This window comes from Empidonax traillii, unplaced genomic scaffold (genome assembly GCF_003031625.1).
Source record: "Empidonax traillii isolate 1590-97213 ecotype Southwest subspecies unplaced genomic scaffold, ASM303162v1 scaffold332:size1087224, whole genome shotgun sequence".
Taxonomy (NCBI): Eukaryota; Metazoa; Chordata; class Aves; order Passeriformes; family Tyrannidae; genus Empidonax; species Empidonax traillii.
This window is the reverse complement of record NW_020955525.1, coordinates 703,086-715,620: the sequence shown is the minus strand read 5'-3', so window position 1 is coordinate 715,620 and position 12,535 is coordinate 703,086. Positions and strand designations below refer to the sequence as shown.

The following is a 12,535-nucleotide window of genomic DNA, read 5'->3' as shown; positions in this document are numbered from 1 at the left end:
CTTTATAGAATCTAGGTCTGGACTGGAAGAAATGTTTATAGATGAAGACATCAGCACTGAATGTGATGTAGTTTTGTGATTCAGAAACGTTATGGCTCTTTGGAGCACAGTGTGAAATTGTCATCAACACAGATAGCGAACAATAGCTACGTAAGGGTAAGGCAGATGGAGTTGTTTTCCACTTATCTAAACTGTAATGTTGAAAAGAACATCAGCTATTTTAGGATCCAGAATAGGCCATCTGCCCAAATTGCCTGCCCTTTCAGCTTTATCTTACTCCCATATTATTATTTTCATTTGAATGTAATTACATTTTTCTGCTTTGTTTCCTTGAGAGATGCTTCATCTCATTAGCTGATCAGCTTGACATCACATTTTAAGGTCTTTCTTTAATATTTTTTATTTCTCTATTCAAATATTTTGCCTTCAAATATGATGTTTCTTTGCTGATTTTTTTATTGTCAGACAACATCCATCCTTACTGGCAGCGTTGAAAATGATGTGTTGAAGAAGCCACAGGGATCATGGAAGGGAACAGAGCATTTTTATCAAGGCAAAGAAAAGGACTCTAGGAAAAAGAGTCTAAAAATAATTGAAGCTGAGAGACAGAAAAATAGGCAAGTGAGAGAGATTTGTAGAAAGCATTTTTTAGCTGCCAGAGGAATTTAATTTGTAGTTTTCAGCTTTGTCTGAAGGAAGGAATGACTTAATAAAAGATTCAGCTTTGAAGGTACTTCAGTATAACTGCAACTTTATATCTCTCTGAGAATATTGTAGTCAAGTAGGTAAAGGTACACTACATTAATTTAAAAGTTTTTTTGAGTGTTCAAAAGAACAAGTCCTTTAAACATGTTATCCAATTGGCTTAACCTTCTATCTCTTTTTGATCACCCAGGCTATACAAATGAAACATTACTTAATGTAACCAGAAAAATAACATAACCACAGTCAGTCATGTACCATAGGGTCTGTTTTCATTATTCATTACTAATTCTACATTATGGGTATGCTATTTACTAAGGATGCTTGTCTATTTTGTCTCAGAATACTGAAGTACAGCTAATCATGGACAGAATCTAGTCTGATACCTTATTTTCACACTGCCCTATAATGCAAGCATTGGAGAAGACTCAACTCCTTTAGAATGTTTATTGGATGTAAAGTGAATAGTTCAAGTCTCAGTTCCAAAGCATAGTTCTCACTAGACAAGTTATGGTTATATATTTTAACATTCCAATCATGCAAATCTTGCCAAGTTTCAGTAATTATTTTATCCATGTAAACAATTTTCTTGTTTAATATTGAAATTCTATAGTTATCAGATGTGGAAATGAAGTTTTTTTTTCTTTTATCTTCACAAACTTTGTCATCTAGATTAATTTTTGTCCTCTGTGTACTGATTTTATGGTTACTGAATGTTTAGATAATCTCTCTTGTTTTTATAATCCTCCCTTTTTCTATTGCAGTTTAGCATTTTCCCTGAGTATCTGTGTGGCCTTTTCCTGAGAAAATTGGTTTCAATTAATTCCAGTTGTATTAAGCTGAAAGCTGTTCAAGTGACTCATTTGATACATTATTAGGCTGAGGTACCAAAAAAGTTGATTTGAAAGGTCAAACAATATTTGAGAAAGATGTGGGTGGTTTCTTTTCCTACCTAGTGGTTTATTCCAATATGTTTTTACTGCTGCTCATGGAACTCAAAGATGCTCTTAAATGATCACATGTATCTATCTATCGTTTCCTCAACAATTTGATTCAGGACGTTTCTCTGTAAACTATGTTGTGATGAAGTCTCATGATCTTCAGTAGCTAACACCAGTAATTTTTTTTTACTCTGGATATCTTTCTAGTCATCCTATTTCTTACTTCTAGAAAAAATGTGCCCAATTGTTAATTTGTTTGCAAGCATGTTTTCTCATCTTTAGCATAAGGTGAATTTTCAGTCTCTTTTTTGCCTCTAGTGTCACACATCCACTCCATTCAGTTCAATAATATGAATGCTTTTCTTTCTTAAGTCTGACAGAGTGATGCTTTTCGTTTTTTTTCTCTCAGCTCTTCTAGGACAGTCTAGTGTCTGCACTTATTTTCTATACTATATGGGAACCCTTTTCAGAAATGTCTATCTTCAGATAACAAATAATATCCTAAAGATTACTGTTGATCATTGTGTCTTTTTTATTCCTGGCCAGCATGAGATTGTGGGAAGAACCTCCTTTTCTCCTTTAAGTTATCTTGAGGTCACTGTTTCAGGTTCCACAAGCAGAATGAGGTTTTTTTAGTGAATTTTGGAAATGGAAATTTCCTTTTAGGATATAAATTAACATTTTTTTCACCAATCTTTTATCTAATATTTTTAGGTAGTGTTTGGAGCTATGATTTCGCAGCACTATAGCTAAATGAAAATGAAATGTACATATGCAAGTGAGCATTTGGCTGTGTTAGCTGGTGAAATATTGGAATTTATTTTTGTAAATATTTTGCCAAGAAGTAAATGCTTAATCTTTTTATGAATAGAACAGTACTTTTCAGTCTAGTAGTTGACAGAAAAAAAAGTAAGATAAACTAATTAAAATGTCTTTTCAGTATTGTATTTTGGGTATTTCCTAGCCAGGTATATTTAAATAATTATTTTTGTTTTCTCTGATTAGTAGTACATTTCAGAATAAGGTTTGCTGTCAAATACCAAGGAAAAGTTAATCTTTTTCTGAGCTACTATTTTCTGGTGTGAATAACCAGTAAGTATGGCTTTTAATGCATTGGATTCCTGAGAGACATCTATTAAATAAATGGAAACACAGGTGTGTAACAATGCTTTTCTGTTTCTGAGAAAATTGAGTATATCTTGTTGTCAGTTCCTACCTCCAGTAAACACAGTAAACATGCCCATTAATGAAATACATGAAAATTTTAGTCCTGTGCCTTATGTAGAAAAAACCACAGCCTTCTGGTAAATGAAGAGATTATGAAGAAGTTATTTGTACATTTTTTTAACCAATTCTACTTTACTGAAAAAACTGCTGTTAGATTTTTTTGGCATATGTTTGTGAAATAATGCAAGTTAAATATGCACTAAGCAATTACAGCTAGAAGATGGATTTATTACTTTCCAAGGACCTCAGGTTTATGTAGGATATCTGTAGAAGGAGCAGCTATCCATTTTTATACACTGCTACCTAGGAATCGTACTGCTACCTGTAGCTTCCATGGGTATTTTGACATAGAGAATGTCTTTGGTCATGGGGAAATAATGAATCTTTTTAGACATTTGTTAGACTAATATCATGGAGATGTTTCTTTGTAGATATTAAAGATGTTATGTAAGTGGTTTACAGTACTGCTATGGAAAGCACTGCTGTGTGTTCTACAAGAGACTACACAGGTTATAGGAATAAAATACGTTATAGGAGTAAAATAATGCAATACAGATATAATTAAATAAAGATCTGCATACAGGCTCACATATTGCTAAGACGACAGAATTATTTCACACAGACACATAAAAATATATATAAGTGGCCTCATCTCCAATATCCCTTTCACCTTTAAAATGTTCTTAAAATAAAACTACGACTAAACTTACGTTTCTGTTAGAAACATGTCATACAACCTAAAAGCAGCGAAAATATCCTATGTGCTCAGGTTAGCATTTATCAGGAGAATATGTAAGGACATATTTTATCAGGCATTGGGATGACTTTATTGTCAGAGAAGAGCTCCCAGAATGGTGGGGTTGTTTTTTTTTTAAAGAAGCAAACAAGACAAAAACTATTTTGATTTTAATCAAAAATGTATTTTCTCATTAAAAAAATTCACATACTCACTGTGTCTACTCTACAGAATTTGTCCATTTCATTACACCATATGTCAATCCTAGTATATCTGTTCACTGCAAAAACTCGTGGCTAGTGTGTGTAATACAGCACAGGAGGAGGTATTGCTCAGTTCCACTACTTTTATATAATAATTTAAAAAAAAAAAAAAAAAAACAGAAAATGCTCTTGGCTACTTCCACTGTATTCCAGACTTAAAAGTCCCATGAAAGTTCTAGAATATGAAGTTAATTGTATTTGGTTGGTAGAATACCCTTAGAAGCCAGTTAGTTAAAATTCTTCTCTTATAGTCAGTATATATTCCCATTTGTTGGCAGCAGCAAAGTCCAGGCATCTAGTTCCTAAGAGAAATACTTTTTATTGTTGCCTTTTTGTCCAACACAAATGCAGTCAGGGTTTTTTGTTCCAGAAATTGAGTGATATACTGACATATTTACGACATATTGTTTGGTACACCTATTACAGTTGCTTTTACTTCCATTGCTGTGCTTTTTTCTTTGCCCATATCCCAAAGAGTGATTAGAGGAGGATAAAGCTCATTGAGTTGAAAGGATTGTTTCTTCACATAATTCCTTAGATAGCTGTGTCCAATGCCATAGTTCGTATCTTGTGAGATGCAGCTGTAGAGATATATCACAGAGATGATTCCCAAAAGGGCACCAAGGCAGGCAAGGAATCCTATTATGTTGTTCTTTTCATAGCCTTTCACTTCCAAGTCCAGTCCTTTTGTGGTTACATTGACACATTGTTTCTTACTCTGTGAATAGATAGTGGGAATATCTATACAAATTTTGTATTCAGTTGAAGGATTTAGATGTGTAAGATTATATACCTTCATATCAGATGGTATTCGAGCACTCTGTGCAGCCTGAGAGTCTTCAGCTTTCAGAAAGGCTGTCCATCTAACACTGGACTTCAGAATTTTAGAACTTGCTTTCCATGAAACCAAAACAGAATTAGATTTTATGTCTTTTATTTTAATATTTAATGATCCATTGCTGTCCTGAGGGAAAGAGCCGTCCACTTTAATCATGACTGACTTTAGGTCTGCCCCAACTAAATTTGTTGCTATACATGTGTATAAGCCACTTTCTCTTTGTGTTACATCACTTATTTCTAAAGTTCCTTCGGAATGAACATAGTATTTATCAGAAATAGTATTAGGCAAAAGTTTGTGTCCTGAGGGTGTTATCCAGTAGATTTCAGGTTCTGGTTCTGCTGTTGCTCTGCAGTGTAAGGAAATATGGCTACCAGCTTTTAAATCCAGAGTAGAAGGAAAACTTTCAGGAGCTATCAGAGGGAGACAGATTTCCATCATTTCCCGGAAGTGTATCTGTCTCACATTCTGACCCTGGAATTCTGGAGGATCTACACAATACAGAGACTCTGGCTCCATGAAGCGAATGTTTGTTTTATTCATGTTAATCCAGCGGATGACACAGTCACATCTAATGGGATTGCTGTGTATGCTGACTTCTTTGAGGTTAGGCAAGGATTCTACTGTACTGCGGTACAGGGCACTCAGCGCATTGCTGTTGAGCATGAGCGATTCCAGCTTGGGAAGTCTGTAGAATGCATTGGGGTGAATGTATGATAATCTGGGGTTATTGGTAGCTTCTATTTTTCTTAAATCTGGCAAATTGTCAACAGCAAGGCTATCTATAGAAATCAGTTCAGGCATATTATTAATTCCTAACTCTTTTAGGTGCAGCATATTGCTAAAATCTCCTCGTCGTATTCTGTTAATGGGATTCTTATTTAGGTCCAGAAATTTAAGATTTGTAGCCTTTTGAAGAGCAATGTGGGGCACTCTAACGAATCTGTTGTCATAAAAGGAAATGCTTTCTAAGTTGTCAAGGCCAACCAAAGCATTATCTGGTATTTCAGTGAGATTTATACCTGCTAAAACTAGGCTGCGCAGATTGCTAAGAGGCTTGAAATTCATGTCTTCAATTCTGATAATCGGGTTTTCTCCAATCATGAGAATTTCAAGATTAGGAGTAGCTTCAAACCACTTTCTGTTGATCATTTGCAGACCATTTGAATTGAGATGAAGCCTGAGAAGATTATTGAGGCCTATGAAAGCTCCGGGTGCAATCACAGAAAGCAGATTATGATTAATATAAAGCTCTTGTAAATTGTTGAGTCCAGAGAGACATTCTTCAGGGAGTTCAGTAAGTTTGTTTTCTTCAAGGTACACTGAAAGTAACTGTGGTATCTTTCTAAGATTAAGACTGGTCACTGAAGATAAATTGTTCTGAGATAAATCTAAACCAGTTAAATTCACTGGAAAATCTACTGAATGTTCAATTTTTGCAATATTATTAGTTTGTAGAAGTAGAACTTGTGTGTCGGCAGGCAGTCTTGCTGGAAAACTAAAAAGGCCTAAATCATTACAGTCCACTGTTGGAGCCTCCATGTACACAGACCTGGGAGTGAACCATGGTCTGATCTCACATACACAGGACTCTGGGCAGTCTGCTTTTTTTCCTACCGTTTGTAGTAGTGAAGTGGTAACTAGACCAAGAAGTAAATTAATTTTGATTTGTATGTCCTTCATCTTAGCTCAAATATTCAAAAAAAGTAACAGACCCTTCAGTATTCCACAATTACGGTCTCGGAATTCACTATGACTTGGTCAATTAATAAAATACACACTTGCATTTATCAAATGATGATCATGAAGGTCTTTCTTCCTGAGGTTAAGTGATAAATTTGTAACCAAGTTGTCCAGTAGTAAGAGGCATTTTGTGGAAATGAAGGTCACTGTCCTTGATGACATAAAATTGATGAGCTTTGTGAAGATGAAGCATGTATAGATGGTCATAGGAGATTAAGCAATTCATTTATTTAGTACTATTAACTTCAAATCCCATGATTGATTAGTGTTTGCTGGAATGACAGGATGACCTAAAATACAAGAAAAGGAAATAATTAGTATAAGACACTATAAAGTTATAAATTAATTTAGCCATCTTTTACTCTCTACTGTTAATTATTGCAAGTAAGAAAAGAAAATGACTGTGGTGCCTGGAGTATTATAGCGGTATCCAGATAGTATAAATTAAGTTAATATAGTAATATATCTTTAGACCTTTAGCTTCTCATATATGCAGTGGAGCATTGTTCTACAGAAAGATGAAGATCCACAGAGTATAAAGCAAAATATATCAGTGAGATTTTTCTACATATTTTTTCCTCTTTTAAAATATTTTCTTTTTTTTTTTTTTTTTAATATCACTAGAAACAGACTGGTTTCTTATGGCTTTGAAAGTTTTAACACTGAGCAAAATCATACAGAGCATGAATATTTAACTTTTGAACATGAGGTTTATAAATATAAAGAACATAATTTATGTGTAATCAAAATAAAATGGAATAGTTGGATTAATACACATTCCTAATGATGGTATTCTTAGGCAATCCTGTGAGATATTTATACAGAAATATACAAAATTGATAATCTACAGGCCTTATAATTTTTATTTCTTTTCATAGCTGCTGTTTAGAAAGAAAACTTCTTTTCCTTTTTTTTTCTTTTTTTTAAAGTACTAATTAGAAAGAAATATGTACCTTATAATAAATAGCTTGTCATCTTGGCAAATTCAGACTAATCACTGCTGTCTTATTCTGGCTTCAATAATCTCAATTGCAAAGCATAATAACAGAAAAGTGTCTTAAGAGTGATAAGGGAAAAAAATCTACACAAACAATTGCTTCTTTGGTCTGTAGCTCTGCAAAAACGTGAAATCTGCAGATTGTGTTCATGCCCCACATTATAGTAAAGACTGAAACTGTAAGCATCCTGAGGCATCAAATGTGTGCTCCCCAGATTTTTTTGTATGTACTTGCATTTTGTGGAGTAAAATAAATCCAACTTTGAGAGTACATTTTGTTCCAATGCACGTAGTACCAAAGCTTCTGTTTTTTCATATATAAAGTAGTACAATTAAGTGCTTTATTTACTTCAGAATATAGACTTTACATGTAACTTTACCCAGACTTTGTTCCTGAAGGCTGTTGTCTGATACATATTTATGTCCTTTCTCCCCTTGCGTCTAGTGTTAAAATTCACAGTGACATGGTTTACAAACCGTAAGATAAGATCAATGCTTCATTGACATTGATAAATAACTTTTGAGGTGTTGCTGGTATAGATGGACAGAATCACAAAAGTTAATTGTCAAGCATTCAGATTTTAGGTTTCCTTTCCAGGCCCAGGAGGATTGGGTGTATCTACCACCTATGCATTCTGTATCAGCTCAGAGGAAAGGTGTTGGACCATGTAAAGTAACAAGGGCATTGGGCCAATTTGGAATACATTTGGCAAGGTTTTGAGGCTGCTGTTTGTGCTATGTACATTTAAGGACATTTAGCGTTTTATTTTAATGGGTAAGTTTATTAATAGAGTGAACAGACAATGTGTGAGATAAACATACAGAAAACATTCTGCTGTTTTGAGGATCAATAGCATGTTTTTATGCACATGACCCAGTTTATACTGAAATGCAAAGACGTACTGACTGAAATAGTGAGAGTATAATCTGTTCCTTTGTTCTGGGAAATGAGATGAACTTGAGGCTTGCAGAAAAATAAAGATTTGTGTTTAATAGTTAATGCCTGTATTTTGCTTTTAATTTTGCCAGGAGGAGGCAAGGTGATACACCTGTGTGGAGTACTGTCATATTTACTAAAGATCTCAGGAGAAATCATTCTATTCCAAATGTATGGATGTAATTTGATATATTGAGAGAAAAGAGGATGGCCATGGGTGGAGAACGTTTTAAGTCACGTTCTTAATGCACTCTCTAAAGCATATTTCTCCTTGATTTTTGTATTTTTATTTGGACTGTACATTAAAAACGTTTCTGTAAGCATGACAAATACAAAAATAAGTTTCAACTGATTGAAAGGTCATTGGAAATATTACCTCAATTGTCAATTAGTCGAAATTCAATGGACTGCTACTGCAGATGTCTCAGCCTTTTGATCCCACTATGATGCTCAGGGACTCCTGCTAGGTAGAGGTACATGAGAAAGTATTCTGGGGAAGTCTAACTATGTAGCTGACCGTGTTTTCTGTTCCTCCCTGGAAATTTTCTGTTGGCCACTGTGAAACATAGAGCGTGGACCAAGATGAACTTTTCATGTGTGTCCCAGGCACCTGAGAGGCTGTACCGTTTGAAGCGCATAAACTACATTTTTGCATACATATGAGGCAACATACTCCTGGATTTGCGTTTATACTCCTTATTTTATCTTTTGTTTTCTATGGGATTCTCAAGCCAAAAGTAAGGGCACCGGTGGATATTTCCTTGTCATATATATTAGATAGGCTTTCTGCAAAAGGCAGCAAAAAAGAAGAGCTGAGAGATCCAGGTTGAAATTCTGCTTCGTTATGATTTAATCTGATGTCTTTCCTCTTTCTGGTGAGTGCTTTAGCTAATAAGTCACCAGCTCAAGCTTATATGGTGTTCTAGCATAAATCTTTCTTATTTCTTCAGTTAAAGTGCTTCTGACTTGTGTAAAATATTCACTGGGGTTGAGTGGCTTGAATAACAGATTGTAGAATAATTTTGATACTCTCTTCCAGCCCGCAGCCATCATTCCAAAATACATTGTTTCACTTCAGAAAGATTTTTTTATTTAAATAGTGGCATATCTGTGTTTTGTTTTACATGAAAATTATTTGGTGTTAACTGTCATTCAGGATATGGAATAAAAGAATGATTCTGGAGTAGAATGGACATCCGTGGTGGCTTATGAGTCATAGCATCATAGAATAGAATATTTCATGTTAGAAGGGGCCCATAAGAATCACTGAGTCCTACTCCCTGCTCCTGGCAGGACAACCTAAATCTAAATTATATGACTGTAGTACACTTAGTATGACCCAGTACATAAAAAAGTGAAGTAGTGAAATGAACAGCAGAAATTGTATATAGCACTTTGAGTGACAAAGCATTTTTGTTCACCCTTTTGTTTAGAATAGTATTATAGTGTGACTCCAATATACAATTTTGACTAAGAATGTAAGAAAACATTGATTGCTGATATAAGTTTTCTAGTCCCACTTGAAGCAATCCAAGCCAAGAATCAAATTAAGCAGTATGACTGCTTAACTGGTTGTATTGATTATATGAGTGTATCTGACTGTATGCAACTAATTTCCAACACTGAGATGTGTTCAAATCATTTTAAAAGGAGAAGTGATCTGTCATTCACTGTAACAAAATAAACCTCATGTAAATTGAGGTCAACATCATAAATGGTATCCTCAGTTCAGTTTCCTTGAAGAATGTAGTGTCACAGAGATAAATGTTTGCACTGAAAAAATAAGCATTTAACTTTGTGTTACTTGGAACTTTTGGAATGCATTGATTCTTTTTCTACATTAATTTACTCATAATAGTAAATATGTACTGATAATGCTCTCATTAGCACTTCGTGTCGGAATTTTCACTAATGGTTTCTGGTGCTTTAAAGCTGAGTGCTTTGTACCATCTAGAGTTATATGTGAAAGTTTTGTATTTTGAATGGCCAGTTTTAAAGGTACTAATAAGGACAGAGAGGACCTGAAGGTTCTTTATCATGCTCCTTTGAGTAGTATTTAAAGGAACAGAGCTTTACATACATGAAGGTTACTGTGCAAAGGTAGATATTTCCTTTTGAAAACAAAAAAATTCTTTTAAATAATGCAATTATGTCAGCATTAACTCTTAGTAGTGGATTTTGCTGACCTCTCGAGATTTTTGATGTAATGAAAGTGATTCTTAAAACTTGTACCTACAACTGTGCTAGAAAAGCCAGCAGAGATAAGGCTCAACAGCAGATGATCATCAGTAAGCTGAAATGTGGGATAAATGTTTCCACACAAGCAGCAGCAAGAGCTATGCATCATAGTTTTGGAGTCTGATGTAATTCTTTACCTAGCTGCATTTGTAAATCTTTATGTGCATTCTGATTGTACAGGTATTTCCTCATCCAGATGAAATGGTATGGTTTGCTTCCTATTGTCTGCAATTAAAAAGACTAAATAGAGTCTATATCTAATACATTAGTATTGTTTATTTGTACTTATATTAAGTATTTTTATTATTCCTTTAATGTACTTCTATAGAACTTCTGTACTGAAACTGTTTAAATCATTGTAGACAAATTATTTATTTTTCTCTGGAAGTCCACTCCTGTTGCCATCTATACTTACTGTCTTACTAAACGTGGCGTGTCTCTTGCTTTTAGGTTATTATCTTTTTCTTTTAGAAAAATGCACCCTTATATGTGTGACTTCTTGCAGCCTAATTATCTCTTGTGTAAACAATAATTGGTATGCCTTAATTAGGTTTCTTTCATTTACTGCTATTGACAGCTGGAGCCTTGGTTTACAAGAGGGTATCACCATTATTTGAGCTGGAAAAGACATTCAGTGAATGAATAAACTGAGCAACGTTTCTCATCACTGGAGCAACAGACAGCTAAGAACCAAGTCAGAGTGGGCAGAAAGGAAAAGAAACACGTCAGGTTTTGGCAATCATTCTTTTCCACTTCAGCAGTTAGAGAGACAGTGATAAAACCTAAAAATGCAGCAGCTACAGCGCAATGTGCCCTGCTGGCAATAAGGCAAACAGTTCACTTCACAAGGACCAATTTAGAGGTGGCAAGCATTTTGAAAACACAGCTGTTCATACAAAGCTACCTTTCAAACACATCAACTGAAAGAACACTTCTCAATTCTTGTCATTATGACCACTTTGAGCAGTTCTATGGACAGAAATCTAGAAGTGTCACTGACCAAAAATTGGGTATGAGACACTTCATACCTCTCTTGATTTTAGTTACAACACTTAGGGTTTTTTTGGGTTTTCTAAGTATTGCTTATGGAAATACACAGACTTAGGTTTGAACATTTACTGTTTTTCTGATAATTTTATGAGTAATGATTTCCTTGTTTGTTATATGGTAAAAAAAAAAAAAATTCCTTGGGGAATTTTTTTTTACAGTGAAATTGATAAGAAGAGGCACTATCATATATTTGACATATTTAACAAATTGACACAAAAATCTGGGTTGTTTTCTTTTTTCCTTCTAGGAAATGTAAGTGGGATATTTTTGCCGAAATATGTACAGAAAGTTTGTGACTGAGGTAGGAGTAAGTTTAAATTAAAGCACAAAAAGGTTATAGATTTTCATAACAGAATTGGGCTTGAAGTAAAATATTTCTAGAAGTAAGCTCTACTAGCAGCTCTGATACAGTTACTGAAAATTATATGGGTTCTGTAAAAATGGAAAGCATTTCTGCTAGCATATGTAGTCTTGCTTTCATTTCACTCTCTGGAGCAAAGGGGTTCATTCTGTTTCTCTTTACAAATACAAATTAACAGTTCACTATAATATGCTCTTAATGTTTTATATTCTTACTTATAGCTAAGATATAGTCTCATACTGAAAGATAAATGAGGAATTTTGGAAATTAGTGTACTTCTGAAATGTTCAGCTTGGGCAGCTGACAGTATCAGATGACAGCTGTAATTTTAGTACTAGGTTGAAAATCTCAGAAGTGAGTATCTGAAATGTTTGGACATAAAAATGTGACGAGGGCTCTCTGTTGGGACTTTGACTAATTCTGGAAATCTACTTTACTGTTTTTCTAATGATTGATTTTTAGGTCTTCAGGCTCGCCCTGAATAGCATTACATGGAAAATGC

The 12,535-nt window shown here is 34.4% G+C and overlaps 2 protein-coding genes across 3 annotated transcripts in view; one reads left to right on the top strand and one right to left on the bottom strand.

The window, feature by feature from the left end:
* Positions 1 to 12,535, top strand: part of IMMP2L (inner mitochondrial membrane peptidase subunit 2) — a 419,265-nt gene that overhangs the window by 159,301 nt on the left and 247,429 nt on the right. The gene's annotated exons all lie outside the window — the stretch shown is intronic.
* The window catches only part of LRRN3 (leucine rich repeat neuronal 3), a 33,274-nt gene continuing 24,505 nt past the window's right edge, over positions 3,767 to 12,535 (bottom strand). The window contains exon 2 of the mRNA XM_027891846.1: positions 3,767 to 6,740. Within this exon, the coding sequence (XP_027747647.1) occupies positions 4,264 to 6,390 (2,127 nt within the window). The 5' untranslated portion in view covers positions 6,391 to 6,740 and the 3' untranslated portion in view covers positions 3,767 to 4,263. The remainder of the gene's footprint in view (positions 6,741 to 12,535) is intronic.